The 23,282-nt window shown below is 35.3% G+C and overlaps 1 protein-coding gene across 3 annotated transcripts in view; it reads right to left on the bottom strand.

Annotated features, from left to right (window-relative positions):
* Atp11c (ATPase phospholipid transporting 11C (ATP11C blood group)) overlaps window positions 1–23,282 on the bottom strand; it is a 183,648-nt gene that overhangs the window by 55,636 nt on the left and 104,730 nt on the right. For all 3 annotated transcript variants that reach the window (XM_021152852.3, XM_021152853.2, XM_029473144.2), the window contains exons 5-12: window positions 22,336–22,443; window positions 14,232–14,360; window positions 12,520–12,623; window positions 10,967–11,017; window positions 10,102–10,166; window positions 9,685–9,766; window positions 7,529–7,679; window positions 6,853–7,050 (exon numbers count right to left, since the gene is read on the bottom strand). In XM_021152852.3, coding sequence (XP_021008511.1) covers window positions 6,853–7,050; window positions 7,529–7,679; window positions 9,685–9,766; window positions 10,102–10,166; window positions 10,967–11,017; window positions 12,520–12,623; window positions 14,232–14,360; window positions 22,336–22,443 — 888 coding nt within the window. The remainder of the gene's footprint in view (window positions 1–6,852; window positions 7,051–7,528; window positions 7,680–9,684; window positions 9,767–10,101; window positions 10,167–10,966; window positions 11,018–12,519; window positions 12,624–14,231; window positions 14,361–22,335; window positions 22,444–23,282) is intronic.

The raw sequence follows: 23,282 nt of genomic DNA, 5'->3' as shown, positions 1-23,282 counted from the left end.
TTATGTAGGAAAAGAAATAAATTCCAGCAGTAGTAGCTTTCTAATTATTCTTCAAAGCTTTTCATGGTATCAACACTGATACAAATAAAGCATTCTAGTCTTTTTCCCTATTCATCTGCCAAGTTTGGATTCTTTTTAAATTGATCCTAGTGGTATTACTTGTGTGTCACTTAGATTTCTCTAAATGAATTGAAATTTTTGGGGGCTTTCTATTCCTGATCAAAAATATTTACTTTTAGCCGGGCGTGGTGGCGCACGCCTTTAATCCCAGCACTCGGGAGGCAGAGGCAGGCGGATTTCTGAGTTCGAGGCCAGCCTGGTCTACAAAGTGAGTGCCAGGACAGCCAGGGCTACACAGAGAAACCCTGTCTCGAAAAACCAAAAAAAAAAAAAAAAAAAAAAATTTACTTTTATTTTTCCATGAATGGTGGGTTGTTTCACATCATGCATTTCAATTAGGATTAGTCCGTTCAGAATCTTGTGCATGTTCATATATGTGCAGGTCAGAAGAGAACTTTGGATGTTGTTGTCTAAGAACTATCCTTCTCTAGGATCTCTTACTGACCTAGTACTCTCTAGGAAGCTAGGTGAGGCAGTCACAGTTAGGGAGTCTCCGGGATCTGCCTATCTCCATGTCCCCAGTATTTGGGTTAAAGTGCTCCCAGTGATAGAACTTATATTCCTGTGCTTTTATGGGAACCGCTTTTCTGACTGAGCTGTTTTTAGATAGTAAAAGTAAACATTAAATCTCATAGGTATAGGGCAACAAAATATAAAATAAAACAAGCATCTTTTTCAGTTCTAATTTCCTGAATATTGATTCTGTTGGCCCTAGAATCACAATACTTACAGAACCATTCTCATATGCCATGTGTTCAGGAAAAGTGGACGGGGGCTAGCTGTGATTTATATTAAGCACTTTCATATTTAACAAACAGGTATAAAAGGACAGCTTGCTCTTGGGCTCTGCTTAAAGAGATTCTTCTACAATGACAATTTTGAGCTGGATGAAAGGCTTCTCTCTATCAGCAAATACGAGCTCATCAGTTTATGGATGGGAAGCCTACATTAGTTGAATATTAGAAAATACACATTTGATCTGCTTCTCTTTTCTGAAATAGCTTCTAACACACCAGAGCAGTAAGAACATCATTTTGAGATGATAAATGGCTGAGTGTGTTGCTTATAATCAACATGGTGTGACAGAAGGAATGTCCCCACTAGACAGTCCTTTCTTTTTCTGGTAGATGATAATAGAGGACTATGTATCTGCTAACACAGATGTTTCTATACCCCCTTTTCATTTCTCAGACCACCTCAACTCTTTTCTTTTTTAAATCTGATGCAATGGTTACAGAATCATGGTGAAACTACTGAGTGATGAGCCTTAGTAGCTGGGACCTATGATCTCAGCTACTAAGGAGGCTAAGGTTGGGGTATTATTAAAGCCTGTCTGAGCTACAGAGTGAGTTCAACGCCAGCATGAATATTTTAGTAAGATCCTATCTCAAAAAAGAAACATGCTAGAGATATAGCTTAGTAGTAAAAGACTTGTTTAACATGTGTGATATCCTTGGTTCAATTTCCAGTACTGAAAAGCCAACCATATATAAAAGCATACACAAACACACAATAACAAGAACAACAACAACAAACCAAACAAACCCTACAAGTGCTGGATATACAGAAAATTCCTAAGCAAGAAACTTGAGGTTTTTCATTTCCTTCTGTAGAGAATAGGACTCAACGTTCCATAAATGCAAAGCAAATACTACATACTAAAGTACACCCTCACTTCCTATGTTTTAAAAACCTTTAAAACTTCAAAGGAGCTTATGATGTAAATGGGTTGTACCTTTACCACACTTGGAACTAACTGTACAGATAGCTGATCACATCTCCACACAACTTTAGCCTATCTGAACAGGAAATAAGGGGAAGGGTTCCTCTTGACTACTTGCCTACAGTCTAGATATGCACAACAGACAAGCCTAATCACCCTTCCCAATCTGAGAAAGTCTGAATATCTACCAAAGGAGGAATCAAAGTTTTGGGTCACAAATGAATAATGGATTATGCAGTGAGGGCAATCTAATACTACTTAATACCTTAAAAGGGACTCGGAGAAAGAGATGACAGTCCCCTGGTTCAATCAAATAGAAGCCTCTTACTCCTAATTTTAGAACTGTACAAGTTTTAGATAAAGCCTGTATTTCTCAGTATTTCACTCTGGGAGATATTGTGGATAATGTACTAGAATAATTATTAATGATTAAGTAGAATTTGAGTAATGCCTTACTATCATTTGAGGTTGTATATCTTCTTTATGTAAAAGGATGGGTGTCTAAAAATGACAAGACTATTATATATTATGAAAAATCTATTTACTATTAATCTCCCAAACACAACCTAAAAATCCCTGGTAATCCTAGAAAGAGATCCATATATTTTATATACTAATGAGATGACTGGTGGCCCTATATACCTAGATACCCTTTTGAATAGGGTCAAGTCACTGATGAAAGCAAGACATTAATTAAATGGCTGGAATTTTCACCTCTATCTCATAACCCCTGATGGGGAGGATAAAAGAGCTAAAGGTTAAGGTGATCATCAATGGTCGATGATTTCATCATTATATTATGTTTTGTTACTTCTATTGAACCCTCAAACCAAACCAAAACAAGACAACTTTTAAAGTATCTGATCATATGGAGATTTCCTGAAGGTTGCCACAATGGTTTGCACTCCTTCCCATGTACCTTGTGCTATACACATCTTTCATTTGGTTATAACTTTATATCCATTTTAATAACTATTTAAATATAATGATAAGGAATATTATTATGTTTCTGTGAATTTTCTAGATCATGCTGTCAAATTAGTGAAATTCAATCAAGGGTCTGTGGTAATCTTGATTTATAACTGTATGACCAAAATCACAAAAGAACAACATGCACTTGTGATTGGTATTTAATGATGACAGTACTGTAGGACTTAGGCTTCAATTTGTATCTTCAACTAGACAGTATCAGAATTGGAACTCACTGAAGAATTTGCCTTGGTGTCATATTGTGACAGTGTTGTGTTGAATTACTCTGAGTAGTGGAGGAAAAGAATTAAAATTTTCTGCTCTTTTGGTGAAGTCGGTTGCTATATAGGGATTAAAAAGAATTCTTGAGGGGGCTGGAGAGATGGCTCAGAGGTTAGGAGCACTGACTGTTCTTCCAGAGATCCTGAGTTCAAATCCCAGCAACCACATACTGGCTCACAACTACCTGTAATGAGATCTGATGCTCTCTTTGATATGTCTAAAGACAGCTGAAATGTACACATATACATAAAATAAATAAATATTTTTAAAAAAGAACTCTTGAACTAGACTAAACATATGAAGTCACCTATTTTGTAAGTTAAACAAAACAAATACCAGATGCTTTAACCTAAAGGAACCCTTAGACTAGAGCCCTGGCTTATCAGTTATAAACCTTGATAAAAATGTCTTAATTTTTCTATAAAGTAAAAAAGACTATAACGACTATAGGTAAAGCTTAACAATAAATATGCCCCACCTATTACATATATGTTGATGAATACTGTTGATGTTATGTCCAGTTTTACCTCCCATTCCCATGTTCCCAGAAATAAGACACAGACTCAAAATATATTTACAAATACCTTGGCCATTTGGGTAGGCTCTTCTCTGACTAGATATAATTTAAAATATCCCATTTATTCTAGCCTACATTCTATCATATGGTTGGTTATCTGTGTTAAAGTATCATCTTGTTGTATCTTCCTGGCAAGTCTTCCATACCTGGCTCTATGTCAGAATTCTTTCTGCCTCCTGGATGCCACACCTTGTATTTCCTGCCTAAGCTACAGGCCATAGGTCATTTGCTTGACAGGTGATGCATTCATACATAAGATATTCTCTCTACAGAATACTGTGATTCATTTGACTGATATTAATAAGATTTTTCTATTGCCCCATTACCTTCTGATTTTCTTATTAATTATAACCATACTAATAAAGTACAATCTATTATGTTTGTCCAAGCAGGTAGTGGGTAATTGGAGGTTTTTTCTTTCTTTGAACTTCATAACAGTAACTTCAATATGCAGAACACATCTCAGGTACATGTTAGGACCTCAAAACAACTATATTGGATGAGTTGAATCAAGTTATAGCTTAAGAATGATAATGCCATATAATTAGATATAGCCACAAGGTTGAAGGGATATAAAAAAAGGCTATTCTCACAACTTTTTCAAGATCTACTAAAACTATTCAGTTTTATGAAAGATTGTTACTTTATCAAAACATATCTTATAATTTTATAATTGAATTAAGAATCTGTTCTTTTATTTCTTACACCAAAAACTGTCCCAATAAACATCTTCCTATACTTTTTTAAACTAATGTGTCACTAAAGCAAATATTTACTGTGGCCTTGATGGCAATTAACTGATACTACATTTAGAAACATAAAAAGCTCTACAGCTTGAATTGTTACTAAAAGATAGGAAATTGGTTACACTTAATTTTGTGTGTAACAGTCCATTGAATGCTAAATAGCCCAAGAAACTATTTCAAGACTTCTTTGCATTTTTATTCTTATACTTTCTACACATACAAGCTAATAATGATTCCAAGTGGTTTAGGCATTGTATTAATTAAAGTAGTAATATGCCATTAACTTTGTGATTTGAAGAAATGATAACCATATCCAGAAATGCAGTTTGGCTGGGAAATTTAATGGAAATGGAAACAAACGTGGTAGTTTCTTTCCACTGAGCAAATTTACCAGATCATTACCCAACCCTCTACTTTATTGCCTATACTCTTAATACAATCTAGGAGAGCCAGAGTATTCATATAGGTAATATGTATACTTGTGAAGAGGAAATGTGAAAAAATGAGGCGAGAGTCCTATGAAGAGGAATGTGCCCTAGGCATCCTGTCTGCCTCTAGAATGCATTAAGTTTAAACTATGGAATGATAGTTATTATATTTGCCTTCACTTCTGCCTCTGGATAGGTAAATCCCTATAAGCTTGCAACAAACATGACAGGTATTTACTTAGTGGACAGTATGAGCTGGTAGCTTCTGCATTTATATGTTTTCTTATGCCAAAAACCTGTAGACAGAAGCTTTTCATTGGGATTAAAATAACTCTATTCAACCCTGTGCCTATGTGCAAATACAAGGCTTAATAAAGTTGGCATTAACTGTGGCACCTCAATTAATCAATAAAAGAATCTTTAGGAAATCCATGGGAAATGACACTGGTTCACTTATTTCTTGTACTGTTTCAGCACTTCCAGAATCAATGAGAAATGTAGATTCCAGGGTCTGAGCTACCAATATATGAAGTCACTTCTAAACAGAATAGCATGTGCAAAGTCCTTTTGTTCTTTAACATGTCAACTGTGAAATGGTACTTTGGTTTAGGCAAAGGTTGTGTCAAGAATGGAAATAGGGGCTGGAGAGATTGGCTCAGTGGTTAAGAGCACTGACTTATCTTCCAGGGAAGCTACATTCAATTCCTAGCACCCACACTTATAACCACTTGTAACTCTAAATCTTAAGAGAATCTGATGTCCTATTACAGCTTCCAAACACATTGTACACACATGGTCCAAAAACATATATGAAGCCAGAATACCCATAAACTAAAATAAAAATAAAGGTTAAAAATTAAAATGTGTAGATATAGAGAGTACAAGGAGAAGAAGAGCTAAATTTAAAGAGAGTTTTGAGGTACAGATGCAAAATAGCACCATTTCAAACAAATGTGAGGCTTTGTTCTAGCCACCATTTCATTGCCTGGATTTGCATTTTCTACTCACAGAAATGATATTTGTACCACTCTTATAAATTATCATGAGAATTAACTGAAAGAAAAAAACTTCCCTTCAAATATAAACATTAGATAATACATAGCAAATTTAGACAAAGGGGAAATCTTTCTCAATACTAATAAGAAAGCCAGGTCAAGTCTCAAGTCTATATTGATTGACTTGGGAAGCTGAGGCAGGAAGGTCACAAAGGGAAGAATTGTCTAGGCTACCATATGAGTTCCTGTGCAATTAAGCAAGTCCCTGTCTCACAATTAAAAGTAGAAAGAATATATTCTAACCCAGTGGTAGAGCATGTGCCTACCTTTCTTCATATCTCAGGTTCAGTCCCAAGGCCAATAAAAACAAACCACTAATGAGAAAAGCACTTAAGAAGTCATTGCTTAAATCACATGTTACACTGCATCAGAAAATAAATGCACCTATGTTAGAAACAAGGGCAGTGTCTTGGTTACCCTGTTATATGAAGCAAATATACTGGGAAATGGTATTGAGGAGGAAGGACATGCCTTTATGTTTTTCTTTCATTTGTATTTTTATACTGGAATACACATAGCTTGCTAGGTCTATGTTCAATGTCATAAGAAATGCACCCCAGAAAATATCAATATAGGATAACTATGGTTAACAAACATGCATGTGTAAAATAGCAATATTTTATTATACTTCATTCTATTCAGAAATGATTATAGGAAGTAAGGAAAACCACATTTCATGTTTCTATCTGACAGTATCATTTGGTGAATTTTTATATAGATTTCTGTAATACTTATATTAAATGCATATGTTTTATCCTTTGTAAAAAATACTAGTAAACAATAACTGAAGTGGCAGTTGTGAAAATATTGCAAACCTTTAATTATTTGTCTGCACTAAAGATATTTCTTTGAATTATATTTCAATAAAAGTAATGGTTACTTATATTGGTATAACAGATTAGAAAATGTTTTTACTATAGTAGTTTAATTTAAGCAAAAACTGTGTTCTCACCTGACCAAGTTCTTCATTAAGGTCTGATGTATTAACCAAGGCTCCTTCATTAATTTCTTCATCAAAAAAGTCTTTATCCCATGAAATAAAGAATGACCCTAAAAATTTCTGCATTTCTACTGTGACATACATGGAGACAGGTATAATGAAGTTGAAAAGAACCATGAATGATAAAAAGTCAGTGAACATTTTCAAAACCTAAAATAAGAGATGGTTCATGTTAATTAGATTCACAGCCTTAGATGAATAAGATATAAAATGGCTTTCTTTTGTTTCAATGCTTAACACACTATTAATATAAAGAAACTTCCTAATGACACTATATCATTATATTCAAAAGTATTAGTATTAACAACATTTTAGAACACTATGAATTTTATCTATATCTTTCAGCTTTCTACTTTAATATTTTTAACCCCATTAAGTCCTAAATTCCTCCCACCCATAGATGGAAACATTCAAAATTCATATATAGAGCGGAACACAAGTTCATATTGAATTAAAATGCCAGAAAGCTCATTACTTTTCAAATCTCTTAATGAAAGAATCAAAAAAACATAGGCATATATAAAATAAAAACAAATCTAAATCAAAAGGTATCATTTTTCTGAGTAGTGTTTCAGTAAAGGCTAGTCTAATCACAAAGAGGTAATACTTCTCACAGCAAAGCAATTACCTGAAAAGTTTCCCGTTCCTTTTGAGTCTTTTGGTTATACCATGGTTCATCATTGTACGGGGAACTTTGCCAAACATACTTAAGAGTTGTGCATACTGCAGCTTTGGTCAGTAAGATAAATAAATAAACAATCAAGAAGGCATTAATAGATCTGAAAAACAAGATCATATGCCTAGTTACTTAAGATATAAACAAAATAGACATTTAAATGTTCAATTTTAATGTAGTTTAGTCTTAACTAATCTAAAGCTTCTCCTGTGTATGCTATATAGTCACAGTCCAATATTTTTATGTAAGAACTTCAATTATCACAGCTGAAGAATCACTGTTTAAGTGGCAAAATGGAAAATTTAGCCCTGGACTGTTTAATGATCACTAATGTTCCCCAAGGCACAATATCTGGCTAGTCAAATACACCTTTACTAAGGTTCCTGTAAAATAACTGGAAATAGACATATCCATATGTTTTAGTAACTACTTAACCTCTATGAAAAGTGTATTGCCTCTCCCCGCCAAAAGACTAAATATTTCAAATTAAAGGTAGAATAGCAAATGTGAATCCCATTATTTAACAGCATAATTCTGAATAAGACACAATGAATCATATCCATGCCTGCAAAGAGAAAAGTATGTCTGGCATGGTGGTGTCTATAAACCCCAGTAGCTGTATTTATATTGGCAGGCAGGAGGATTACAATATCAAGACCATCCTCAGCTTATGTAGCTAGTTTAAAATCAGTCTGTCTGTCTGCTCTCTCCCTCTCTGTGTCTCTCTCTGTCTGTCTGTCTTACACACACACACACAGAGGCATGCACACACAAGTATACACAGATACACAAACAAAAATTTAGTTAAAATTGAATTAAATTTTAAAAATTAATTAAAATTAAAAAAGAGAAACCTCTGTTAGTGTCACCTTACTTGCTCTATCACTCCAATTGTCTATCTCAACAATAATGTAGAACTAACATACACATAGCAACTAAATGACCCCAAATCCAGCAACAGAAGGAAAAGAATTTACACTTTACATAAATGGTACCATTTAAAAACTATGTAGGCTTATTGAAGTCATGTACCATCTTGGAGACCCTTTTTTCATTTCTTTTTTTTTTCTTTTTTTTTGATTTTTAATATTTTTATTACATATTTTCCTCAATTACATTTCCAATGCTATCCCAAAAGTCCCCCATAGCGCCCCCCACTTCCCTACCCACCCATTCCCATTCTTTTGGCCCTGGCATTCCCCTATATTGGGGCATATAAAGTTTGCAAGTCCAATGGGCCTCTCTTTCCATTGATGGCCGACTAGGCCATCTTTCGATACATATGCAGCTAGAGACAAGAGCTCCAGGGTTCTGGTTAGTACATCATGTTGTTCCAACAATAGGGTTGCAGATCCCTTTAGCTCCTTGGGTACTTTCTCTAGCTCCTCCATTGGGGGCCCTGTGATACATCCAATAGCTGACTGTGAGCATCCACTTCTGTGTTTGCTAGGCCCCGGCATCGTCTCACAAGAGACAGCTATATTTGGGTCCTTTCAGCAAAATCTTGCTAATGTATGCAATGGTGTCAGCGTTTAGAAGCTGATTATGGGATGGATCCCTGGATACGGCAGTCTCTAAATGGTCCATCCTTTCATCACAGCTACGAACTTTGTCTCTGTAGCTCCTTCCCTGGGTGTTTTGTTCCCAATTCTAAGAAGGTGCACAGTGTCCACACTTTGGTCTTCATTCTTCTTGAGTTTCATGCGTTTAGCAAATTGTATCTTTTATCTTGGGTATCCTAAGTTTTGGGCTAATATCCACTTATCAGTGAATACATATTGTGTGAGTTCTTTTGTGATTGTGTTACTTCACTCAAGATGATGCCCTCCAGGTCCATCCATTTGGCTAGGAATTTCATAAATTCATTCTTTTTAATAGCTGAGTAGTCTTTCTTCATTTCTAATATAAATTACTTCATAGGATTATTTAGAGAATTGAATCAAATCAGAAATAAATCAATGAGGACCATTTCAGAAGCAGAAATATGTGCTCAAAATGATAGTTACTGTTATTGTGGGTTCTGATTTCTGCTATTGCTATTTGGAGTTACTGAAGAAGTAACTATTTCAATCAACAATGACTAAAATAAAATAGTGGTTCATACTAACTTTTCAACAGCAGAACATTTCTGAGATTTCCCTTGGTAGTTCAAAGCCATTTTGGTTTCCATCCCAGTGTAAACAGCAACTCCTAAAGAATAACAGAATATAACAAAAACCTAGTTATGGGTAAATTTGTTAGCCAACATCCTGCCTATTTGGTTCTGTGCATTTTTCGGTCTATAATGGTGAGAATTCTAAGTCTTCTTTCTACTCATTGTTGATATTATCAATTATATTAAAATTTAAATAGGATATAATGTCATAGTCATGTTAATTTATTATCATGTAAATTTTCAGCACATAAATATACATTGAGAATAAAATAAAAGGCAGGTATCTGTCATGTTTATTTTTAGCATGCAATATTTTTTCCTCCATAGATTTTAATAAACATTTTAACAGCATATGTTTAAAGTTGTTCACCATATATCTTCTTGGTATTTTTAAGTGTGGCTCCTTTCAGCAAAAGATTTTCAGGTCCCAAAGACCTAAATAAAAAAGAAGCACATTTTATTTAAACAATGTATAACATCATCAACACTGGGGACAGATTTTTGCCCTAACATACACCTATCTCTGAGGGGTTCAAAATGTATCTATTTCCACCATATGCTTACTCCCCAGGATGAGCAGACTGAGCCCTCCTTCCATCTGATGTAACTTGAGGGTACAGCACAGATGGGAACAGTCCAGGAGTAGCCAGCAACAAGCAAAGGTTAAAAAAAAGGTACAGAAGGATCAAAAGCTTATGATTCATAGATGGCAAAACAAGAGCTACAAGAAGTGAGAAATAGAGGATCACAGATAAAAAGACTGAGAAGGCAAATGCCAAGCTGCAAAACCACAATGATGTCTTTGTAGTGAAAGCAGGTACAAAGCTCTGCTCTTTTATATTTTTTGAATTAAAACTTATGTCTATAATGATTATGCCACAGAGTGTGTATAAGCAGCAGTCAGAGGATATGTTTTTTTTGGAGTCAGTTTTCTCTCCTTTCAACTTTAAAGTGGGTTCTGGGGATTTGGGGCAAGTATCTTTATTGGTTGAAACATTTGGCTGGTCCCATGGAGCTCTGTTTGGTTTTTTATTTTTGGAAACCCTATGTATTTATTTCAATAATAATCTACCCAAATACAGAGAAACCCTACCACCACAACCCTACTAGTCAAAAGGTTACTTAGCTATATTCTTTTCACTATATTTAAAGAAAGGCATCTGACTAATTTAGTGGGTTTAAAAGAGAAATATCCCTCCTTTCAAAAGGATAGATAAAAGGAATGTCAAACTAACCTGGCAACAGCCTCAATACTATTACTATAGATACTGATTCGCCCAACAAACCTGTTAAAACAAAACAAAACAAGACAACATAATAGCAAGTATAAAATCCAAATAGCAGCAATTGGAAATTCATCAGATTAAAAAGAATAAAAGAATAAAATTCTGAATAAATTGAAAATTCACTGAAAATTTTACTAAGCTTCTGAAAAAAGTCAAAATTATAAATTATATAAAACTTAAAACTAACCTTTAAAATAATATTACAAGTTTTAGGAGTATATACAAAGATTTTAAATCAACTAAAATTCTACTTGGTTATCAATATACATAATATCTCCTATAACACCTTTCTACAAATAATGTGGCTTTTATTTTTAGATTCATGTGGAGAAGAATGGTTTTTCTCCTTAAAGGTGGAGAAATGTTTGGTTTGGTTTTGGTTTGAGACAGAGTTTCTCTGTGTAACAATTCTGGGTGTCCTGGAACTCATTCTGTAGACCTTCTGGCCTCTGCCTCTCAAGTACTGGAACTAAGGCATGCACCACCACTGCCCAGCTGTGGCTCTAGTTCTTAGTGTCAAGGTGAACATAAGAAAGAGAAAGAGGAAACAAAGAATGAAAGGGAAGGCAACATTCTCATAATAGGATATTTTTCTCTACTGCTCCATATCAGAGAAAACAAATTCCAGACATTTGGTCTTCCAGCATGAATTAACATGATGGATTGCAGCCAGGCGTGGTGGCGCATGTCTTTAATCCCAGCACTCGGGAGGCAGAGGCAGGCGGATTTCTGAGTTCGAGGCCAGCCTGGTCTACAAAGTGAGTTCCAGGATAGCCAGGGCTATCCAGAGAAACCCTGTCTCGAAAGACCAAAACGAAACAAAACAAACCACGATGGATTGTTTACATAGCAGATGTTATGTGCAACAGTGGTATAGAATGAAATTAATTAAAAACTATTACTATATCTTCAGCAGTACCATACCCTAATCAAACTAATGAGTCTTAGATTCTAATGCCAAAATTTTTGACAACCACAATGAATATTTATCAGAAACCTACATCCAAGAGCCAGAATAAAATATAACATTTTATTGGTCCTTGAACTTAATGGCTTATGGTGGACCACAGATAGCCTATTTGCAATCTTCAGTTCATCATACACACTAAAAAGAAATGATGACATGCCTATTAGTTGGATTGTCCCATATTCTCCTTTTTTGTTCACACTGGCTAAGATGCGAAAGGTTTATTTTTGTTTTAATTAACTCTAGATACTCTATTAGTCTAATAGATGAAGCTTGGGTTAACCATCTAAAAAAACGTTCCAAGTAACTAAAAGAAAAGAAAAAAAAATAGGATGCTTGGGTCCATAATGATTTATCTTAAGCTGGTAATGAGCAAGGCTAATTTGATTCATCTCCTTCCTTGGAATAAGAACAGCTTATAAAAACATACATAAGAGCAAGCTGGTAAATAAGCAGTGGGCATTTCTTTGCTATACTGGTAGGAAAAAGAAGCAGAGACAACAGATATAAGTAAGGTGAAGCAAGGTCTTCTTACTTGTAGAGATCAGGTTGAGGCTGCTCACATTCAATTGTTGCTCGGAGATTATCAATGGATTCAGCTGTACACAGTGCAATGGTATCTCGTACTGCATAATGTGTCTATATGACAGCAGAAGATAATCAAATATAAAGTATTTCTTTTTTTATAACTATATAAAACTAATTCCAGAAACAGCAATGTTTTACAGTAATAAGGATCAGCAGAATATTACAAATGTTGATGGATATTACCCACCAAATATAGGATACTATTTTTAAACTACCAACAACTAGATAGGTATATCTGCCTCAAAAGGATTTCAAAGGGAAAAGAAAAACAACTTAAAACTTTCCTTGAAACTGACAGTTGAGAGTATTGCATTTGTAGCATGCATAGTTAACTGAAATCCCCATGAAGATTTGAAGAAATCATTAATGGTTCCATTACACAAACTGATTTTTCTTATACAAACAATTTAAGTAATGATTTTGAAACTGTTCAACATGGGTATATTTTATATAGAAGCAGGAAAAGAATGTCTTATGTTCAATAATCAAGACATTTTGTGTGTGTGTGTGTGAGAGTGTGTGTGTGTGTGTGTGTGTGTGTGTGTGTGTAAAACACTCTTAATTTATCCAAATGAAAGACAAGGTCCAATGAACCTATTTATAAACTGTGAGCAAAAGTTAGTGCAGATTCAAGTATTATGTACAAGGGAAAGCTGGTGACAGTCTTTAGGGATATTAGAGAACTTCTTGCTCTAAATTTAAAACTACTGACTGACTTTAAGCTCTCTGATTTATTACCACTTAATGAATAAAAGAAAACTGAAAATTTCTTTCTCTACACAATATTTTCCATGTTAGAGAATCTTTAGATAGATTTCTGTATTTTATTCTGATAATCCCTAAAATGCAATTCAGTTTTTGAACACTTGAGACACCAATAATTTAGTGCCCTGTGTTTGAAACACAGAATCAGTAAACAGTAACAGGTAACACATTTATCTATCTATCTATCTATCTATCTATCTATCTATCTATCTATCTAATTTTATGTATATGGGCATTTGGGCTATAAGTATGTCTGTCCACCACTTGTGTCCCCATTGTTGGAGAATTGTATCTCCTGGAACTTGAATTACAGATGGTTTGTGAGCTACTATGTAGGTTCTAGGAATTGAATCTGGGCCTCTAGAAGAACAGTCAGTGCCCGTAACTATGGAGCTATTCCGCTAGACTCAGAATTAATCTTTTAAACAAAATTGCACAATTCTTTAAAAGTAAAAGTAGATCAATTAAAAAGTTATAGTACTTGAAGCCATTCTGGTATTTATGTAGTTTTAGCTCACAAGTATTCTCAACTATAAACGTCTAGATGTACCTCAGTGGTAGGTCTACTGTGCATGTGTGAGCCTAGATCTCAGTCCTAAGTACAATAACAAAAACACTAACAAAAAGCCTAAATAAAATGTTAATTGAATTATATCAATATTAAATTTAAATGGTGCTACAAAAATTGTAATGGCTCTTGTGTAGGGGCCCAAACAACACAACCCTATTCTCCCAATTGGGCATTTACTTAGAAGCTAAGGTAATTACATAATAGCCGTCTACAAATACAAACCTTTCATAAAATGAGTTAAGGGACTAAGGAGTGTTAGGAGAGAGTACTGTCTTATTAACCATTCTGAAAATAAAATACTCAACAGGTTTAGTCTCCATTACCTTGCAATTAGATTCGCCATCAAGACTGGCTGTAGTGACATAACAGGTTCCATCAGTTGTGCAGGATGACAGAAGTATAAGATCACAGGGAAAGGTTTCATTTGCCTGTACTTCTACTACATCACCAACCTAAAGCAGCAGAATAAATATTTTAAATCCTATACAAAGCATTTAGTATACCTAACATTTAAGCTAAAATGTTATTAATAGACATTATAGATCTGAGGCCTGGAGAGTATCTAAGCATCATATACCACATGCAAAGAGATGAAACTATTATTGGGCACTCAGAATTTTCTTTAAGGTCATAAGGCCTTAGTATGCTTTCAGAGTATCTTAGCACTGTTGTGTAATAAATATCCTGACATCCATGTTCTGTTCTCTGCTATTTCTGGCACTGACTTATAATAAGACAATTACTATTGTCATTTCAAGAATAAAACAAGAAAACTTATAGGTTTCAAATTAGGTACTTCAAGACAGAACCCTCCACATCTTCATTTTGAACCACATATATGTCAGCATTATTTTGTCTGCAGTTGCGATTATTAGGTTCCTTCTAGTGTTCGAAAACCTCAGGTAATATAATATGGAGAGTGGTGGACATTTCCATATGTTAGCTTTCCAATAATTCATCTATTAAGAAGACTCGCTCGCTTTATATAACAATAAAATCTCACATAAGCTAGAAGAATCACTTTATAGAGCAATAATAATCACTTATCAGCAAGTATGCTAACCCCAACAAGAAGAAAACCTTGAGAGATGAAACCTTGAACCATTCAATGATGCGGAGAACAAAGCCCGAGTTCATGTCTCAGCTTTGTGACTAAATGATACGACCTTAGGTAAAAGTCTTAGATGATTACAATGACTGCAGAAGATGCATGTTTGAAATGATACAAAGAAAACATTAAGTAATGTGCCTGCCCTGCCCTATTGGAGCTCCATCTTCCTCTGGTCCCACACCTCTACCTACAATATTGAATTAGCATTCTGTTCCTCATCCTAGTGCTCTGTCTGTCTCCAGTGAGGCTTGCTCTAACCCAAGATACACAGGTGAGACACCCACACCTAAACAGCCACCAGTCCCCATCAAAAACACAAGCTGGGAAGCTTTGAGCTCTGCCTGGCCGTATCAGAGCTCCATCTTCCTTCTGGCCTACACCTCCACCTGCAATAGAGGATCAGCACGCCCATCTCCAGCCACAGCTCTCTTGCCTCTCCAGAGGCCCTCAGCTATCTGGGACAGCCAGTCCCAGAGGCTTACTACTCTCAAGGGCTACCAGGACAGCCAATATCAGAAACAACCAAATAGCAAAAAGTTAGTGCAATATGGTACCATAAGAACCCAGCTCTCCTACTACAGAAACCAATGGATATTGTAACACACCTGAAGAGCAAAACTGACCTTCAATCTCATCTCATGAAAAAGATAGAGGCCTTTAAAGAAGATATAAATAAATATCTTAAAGAAACAGGAAAACAAAATCAACCAGGTAGAAACGCTTAAAGAGGAAACAAATCCCTTAAAGACATAGAGGAAAATGCAATCAAACAGGTGAAGTAAATGAAGAAAATAGTCCAAGACATAAAGATGGAAATAGAAGCAATAAAAAAAACACAAGTGGAGGCAATCCTGGAAATGGAAAACCTAGGAAAGAGAACAGGAACTACAGATATAAGCATCACTAACAGACTACAAGAGATAGGAGACAGAATTTCAGGTGTAGAAGATACCATACAACAAGTGGATACAATGGTCAAAGAAAATATCAAATGTAAGAAGTTCCTAACTCAAAACATCAAGAAAATTTGGGACACTATAAAAAGACCAAACATAAGAATGATAGGAATACAGCAGAGTAAAGATTCCAAGCTCAAAGTGCCAGAAAATAATCGTCAATAAAATCATAGAAGAAAACGTCCCTAAACTGAAGAGGTCCCCTAAAACAGTCAAGAAGCCTACAGAACACCAAATAGAATAGACCAGAAAAAAAATGCATCCCACCATATAATAATTGAAACACTAAATGTTCAGAAGAAATAATATGAAAAGCCACAAGAGAAAAAGACCAAGTAACATAAAGGAAGACCTATCAGAATTACACTGAATTTCTAAAGAGACTCTAAAAGCCAGAAGACCCTGAGCAGGTGTCTTGAAGACCCTAAGATGCCAGCCCAGACTACTATACCCAGTAAAACTCTCAATCACCATGGATGGAGAAGCCATAATATTCCATGACTAAATGACATTTAAACAATATCTTTCTATTAATCCAGTTTAACAGAGGATACTACAAGGAAACCTCCAACACAAGGAGGTAACTGTACCCAGGGAAACACAAGAAATTAATAACCTCACAGAAAAACCAAAAGACCACACACACAGTATCACATCCAACAATAAAAATAACAGGAGCTAACAATAAAAATAACAGGAGCTAACAATCATTGATCATTAATATCTCTCAACATCAATTGACTCAATTCACCAATAAAAAGACACAGGCTAACAGAATGGATGCAAAACCAGAATCCATCATTCTGATGTATATGAGGAAGACAGCTTGGCAACAAAGATAGACACTACATCAGAATAAAGTGCTAAAAAAAGATTTTCCAAGAAAACAGATGCACAAAACAAGTTGGAGTAGCCATTCTAATAACCAATAAAATAGACTCTCAATTAAAAGTTATCAAAAGACATAGGGAAGGACACTTCATACTCATCAAAGGAAAACTCCAACAAGAGGTAGTGTCAATTCTGAATAACTATGCCCCAAATGCAAGGGCATCTACCCACATTCATAAGCTCAAATCACATAATAGTGGAGACTTCAACACCCCATTCTCACCAAGGAACAGGTCATTGAAACAGAAGACAAGCAGAAACAATGAAACCAACAGATCTTATGAATCAAATGGATCCAGCAGTTATCTATAGAACCTTTTATCCCAAAACAAAAAGAATACACCTTCTTCCTAGCATCTTATGGATCCTTCTCCAAAAATTAACCATATAATCAGGTACAAAGTAAGCCTCAACAGTGCCTCCATAAAGTTAGAAAGTTTTCATACCAGCAATTTAAACACACACCAAAAAGCTCTAGAAGAAAAAACAAAACAAGCATACCCAAGAAGAATAGAATGCAGGAGATAATCAAAATCAGGGCTGAAATCAATCACAGAAAAAACACAGAAAAAAATTACAAAGAATCAATGAAATCAAGAGCTATTTCTTTGAGAAAACCAACAAGATTGAAAAACTCTTAGCCAAACTAACTAAAAGGCACAGAGATAGTATCCAGATTAACAAAATAAAAAATGAACAGGGAAACACAACAAAAATCGAGGAAATTAAAAAAATCCGTCAGATCTTACTACAAAAGCCTACACTCCACAAAACTGGAAAATATTAACATAATAAATGAATTTCTACACAGACACCACTTGACAAAGTTAAATCAAGATCAAGTAAATTAATTAAACAGTCCTACAATTCCCAAGGAAATATAAGCAGTTAATTAAAATCCTCTCAGCACCCCCCAAAAAAAAGCCCCGGGGCCAGATGGTTTTAGTACAGAATCCTACCAGACCCTCAAAGAAGAGCTAATACCAATACTTCTCAAACTATTCCACATAACAGAAACAGAAAGAATACTACCTAATTCATTCTATGAGGCCACAGTCACCCTGATACCTAAACCATACAAAGACTCAAGAAATAAAGAGCGCTTCAGACCAATTTTGCTTATGAACCTTACTGCAAAAACACTCAATAAAATTCTCACAAGCTAAATCCAAGTAAACATCAAAAACATCATTCATCATGATCAAGTAGGCTTCATGCCAGGGAAGCCAGGATGGTTCAATAAAGGAAAATCCATCAATATAATCCACGATATAAGCAAACTGAAAGAAAAAAAAATCACATGATATCCCACTAGATACTGAAAAAGCCCTTGACAAAACCCAACACCCCTTCATGTTAAAAATCTTGGAGAGATCAAGGATTCAAAGCATGTACCTAAACATAATAAAAACAATATATAGCAAGCTAATAGCCAACATTAAATTAAATGGAGAAAAATACAAATCAATCCCACTAAAATCAGGGAAAAGACTGGGCTGTCCACTTTCTCCTATCTATTCAATATAATACTTGAAGTTCGAGCTAGAGCAATAAGACAATAAAAGAAGATCAAGAGGATACACATCGAAAAGAAAGAAGTCAAAGTATTTCTATTTCCAGATGATATGACAGTATACATAAGCAACCCACAAAATTCCAGAGAGGTTCTTTAGCTAAGAAGCAGCTTCAGTAACGAAACTGGATATAAAACTAACTCAGAGAAATCAGTAGCCCTCCTTTATAAAAATGATAAATGGGCCAAGAAAGAAATTAGGGAAAACAATAACCTTTACAATAGCCACGAATAATATAAAACATCTTGTTGTAACTCTAATCAAGCAAATAAAAGACCTGTACAGCAAGAACATCAAGTTCTTGAAGAAATAAATTGAAGAAGATATCAGAAAAAGGAGAATTTTACCCATGCTCATTGATAGGTAGGATTAACATAGTGAAAATGGCCATCTTACCAAAAGCAATCTACAGATATAATGCGATTCCCATCAAAAATGCCAACATAATTTTTTATAGACTTTAAAGCAATTCTCCACTTCATATGGCAAAACAAAAAACCCAGGACAACCAAAACAATCATGAACAATAAAAGAACCTCTGGAGTAATCACCATCCCAGACTTCAAACTAACTGTACAGAGCAATAGTGATAAAAACTGTATGGTAAAGATCCTTTCCCAATCTGTTGGTGGTTTTTTTGTCTTATTGATGGTGTCTTTTGCCTTGCAGAAGCTTTGTAGTTTCATGAGGTCCCACTTGTCAATTCTCGATCTTACAGCACAAGCCATTGCTGTTCTATTCAAGAATTTTTCCCCTGTGCCCATATCTTCAAGGCTTTTCCCCACTTTCTCCTCTATAAGTTTCAGTGTCTCTGGTTTTATGTGAAGTTCCTTGATCCACTTAGACTTGACCTTAGTACAAGGAGATAGGAATGGATCGATTCGCATTCTTCTACATGATAACAACCAGTTGTGCCAGCACCATTTGTTGAAAATGCTGTCTTTCTTCCACTGGATGTTTTTAGCTCCCTTGTCGAAGATCAAGTGACCGTAGGTGTGTGGGATCATTTCTGGGTCTTCAATTCTATTCCATTGTGGCCTAGTCGGCCATCACTGGAAAGAGAGGCCCATTGGACTTGCAAACTTTATATGCCCCAATATAGGGGAATGCCAGGGCCAAAAGAATGGGAATGGGAGGGTAGGGAAGTGGGGGGCAGTATGGGGGACTTTTGGGGATAGCATTGGAAATGTAATTGAGGAAAATATGTAATAAAAAAAAAACAAACAAACAAAAAAAAACTGTATGGTACTGGCACAGAGACAGTCAGGTAGGTCAAGAGAATCAAATCAAATACTCAGAAATAAACCCACACAACTGTTAACACTTGATTTTTGGTAAAGAAGCCAAAAGAATACAATGGAAAAAAGAAAGCATCTTCAACAAATGGTGCTGGTCTCACTGGATGTCTACATGTAGAAAAATGAAAATAGAACCAGATTTATCATCCTGCATAAAACTCATGTTCAAGTGGATCAAGGACTCCAACATAAAAACCGGATACACGCCGGGCGTGGTGGCACACACCTTCAATCCCAGCACTCGGGAGGCAGAGGCAGGCGGATTTCTGAGTTCGAGGCCAGCCTGGTCTACAAAGTGAGTGCCAGGACAGCCAGGGCTACACAGAGAAACCCTGTCTCGAAAAACGAAAAACCAAAAAAAAAAAAAAACCAAAAAAAAAAAAAAAAAACAAACCGGATACACTACATATCAGGGAAGAGCCTTGAATGCATTGGTACAGGATACAATTTCCTGAACAGAACATCAGTAGCTCAAGCTCTAATAGCAAAAATTGATAAATGGGACCTTATGAAACTGCAAAGCTTCTATGGCACTGTCAATAGGACAAAACAGCAGCCTACAGTCTGAGAAAGGATCTTTACCAATCCTACATCTGGCAAAGGACTAACACCCAAAATTTATAAAGAACTTAAGAAGTTAGATACCAACAACTCAAATAACCCAATTAAAAATGGGGTACAGAGGCCGGGTGTGGTGGTGCACAACTTCAATCCCAGCTCTTGGGAGGCAGAGGCAGGTGGATTTCTGAGTTCAAGGCCAGCCTGGTCTACAAAGTGAGTTCCAGGACAGCCAGGGTTATCCAGAGAAATGCTGTCTCGAAAAACAAAACAAAAACAAAAAAAATATAAAGGGGGGGTACAGAAACTTAGAATACCCAAGATACAATTTGCAAAACACATGAAACTCAAGAAGAAGGAAGACCAAAGTGTGAGTGTGGATACTTCCCTCCTTCTTAGAATGGGGAACAAAATACCCATGGAAGGAAGGACCATCCAGAGACTGCCCCACCTTCGGATCCATCCCATATACAACCACCAAACCCAGACACTATTGCATATGCCAGCAAGATTTTGCTGACAGGACCCTGATATAGCTATCTCTTGTGAGGCTATGCCAGTGCCTGGCAAATATAGAAGTGGATGCTCACAGTCATACAGGACCCCTAATGAAGGAGCTAGAGAAAGTACAGAAGATAGATTTTTAGGGAAAGTAAAATTATCCTGCATGATATTACAATGTCATATATTTGTCAAACCTCATAGAATTCACAGCACTAAAAGTGAACTCTAATGTAAACTAAACTTTACGTGCCAAGGGAGGTTTACTGAGGCTCATAATAGAAAAAGATTCTTGGGGCTGGTGAGATGGCTCAGTGGGTAAGAGCACCCGACTGCTCTTCCGAAGGTCAGGAGTTCAAATCCCAGCAACTACATGGTGGCTCACAACCATCCATAATGAAATCTGACTCCCTCTTCTGGAGTATCTGAGGACAGCTACAGTGTACTTACATATAATTAATTAATAAATAAATAAATCTTTAAAAAAAAAAAAGAAAAAGAAAAAGATTCTTGTGGGACAGAACACTGGCTATGCAGCTATACTTTTTCTGTTAAATTTTGCTGTGAACATAAAACTGTTGTAAACAGCAAAGCTTACTGCTTTAAAAACACCCATTAGCAACCAAAAATGTTTGATATGGTCAAATATAAATGTCATTTTGTAGAGATCTTATTTGGTAGAAGTAAACAATGCTTAATTTGAATAAAATATAAATACCATCTTGCTCTGAAAATATAAAGAGTACACTCTCTATGCAAAAAAAATTTATGGTTCATTAAAAATTATCATAAGGATAAAAATACTAACGCAGGCATATACCCAAAAGAACAGAAACATTAGCTAGTGAATAAAAAAAAGTGGTATACAGATAAAATATATTATCATCTAGCCATCAAAACAATGAATTATTGACATATACTACAACACAAATCGCTCTAAAATATTCTAATACAATTCAGGCACTGTATTATCCAATTCATGTAAAATATTAAAACTGTAAGTTCATTGAGAATGAAAAGGTTCATGTTTACAGGACTTGGGTTGAAGAAATAATATACAATGAGTAAGGTGTTTCCTTTTCTGCTGATGTAAATAGTGATGGTTATATAGCATTGTAAATGTAAATAAATGATACTGATTTGTATACTTACTTTCTTTTGTGAAGAGACAGGGTTGAGATAGAGTTTCTTGGTAAAGCCTTGGTTATCCTAGAATGCATTATGTAAACCAAACTCACAGAGATCCACTTGCCTCCCACATACTGGGATTAAAGGCATAAGCTACTACCACCCTATTCATATACTTTGAAGTGTACATTTTTACTATGTGGGACTTTTTGCAGTTATCCTGAGTGGGAGGCCAGCAGGATATCTTGATTCTGAACCACAGAACTCATGTCAGGAGAAAACTGACTCCAAAAAGTTGTCTTCTGAACTACACATATGCCATTACACACACACACACACACACACACACACACACACACACACCAGTAAGAAGAGTACTTTTAAAAGAGAGTGATCTAGTAAAATCGTACCTTGATTTTTTCACTTTCTTTCCTCACTCGCTTTGCATTTTCAATAATATAAACAGCACTTTTGTTAACTTCATTATCAGCTCTGTGTCTAAGCCAATCTTCATACCCCTATAAGATAAGAAAAATTATAAGTTTATAGTGTCAATTTCAACATAGAATGCTACAGATACATTGATGCACATATTCTTAGAAAATTTAAGGCACACTTTATAAATATATTCCTTAGGCAAATAGCTTTATTGTATTATAAGGTTCCTTAATTCTTCAGATATATATTATAGGTAACATAGGCATTACAGCCATAACATTCTTCATTGTGAAAATCTACGATTTATGCTTATAATGCTCTAATGAATGCCTGTTTGTTTTTTATATGTATCTAAAAAATTAAAGAACATTATAATTACTTCTACTTTGTTAAAAATGTATTCATTGTTATTTTATGTATTGGTGTTTTCCTTCATATATACCTGTGCACCATATCTGTACAGTGCCTGGGAAGGAAGCAAGAAAAGAGTGTCCGATCTCCTGGAATTGGAGTTCCAGATGGTTGTGAGCCACCATGTGGGTGCTGGGACTAGAACTAGGTCCTCTGCAAGAGCACAGTGCTATTAATCACTGAGTCATCTCTCTAGCAGCTCTCTCTTTTAATTTGAAAATATAAATGTTCTGACTTTTTATTTTTGAATAAACCTAATCACTTAGAAATGTAATTCTTCTCATGTAGAAAGTAGAAAATTTCAAAACATTTTGAAAATGTTTTGCCAGAGAATTTACATATTATAGAGACAACAATTAAAATTCTCCACTAACTTATTTAAAGGAAATAGAAATTCGTGACTTTTTAGAATTAAAAAATAATCATAGAGATATTTAATGGTTTATTTTCCTTTGGGCTTTCAATATGGAATAGATTTAAGCTAAAAGAGCTAAGGAAACATGATGTT

The sequence above is a fragment of the Mus caroli genome, unplaced genomic scaffold, assembly GCF_978045245.1.
Source record: "Mus caroli unplaced genomic scaffold, Mus_caroli_1 scaffold_5, whole genome shotgun sequence".
In the NCBI taxonomy this organism is placed as follows: domain Eukaryota; kingdom Metazoa; phylum Chordata; class Mammalia; order Rodentia; family Muridae; genus Mus; species Mus caroli.
The sequence above is the reverse complement of the archived record's forward strand: the minus strand, read 5'-3'. Positions and strand labels throughout refer to the sequence as shown.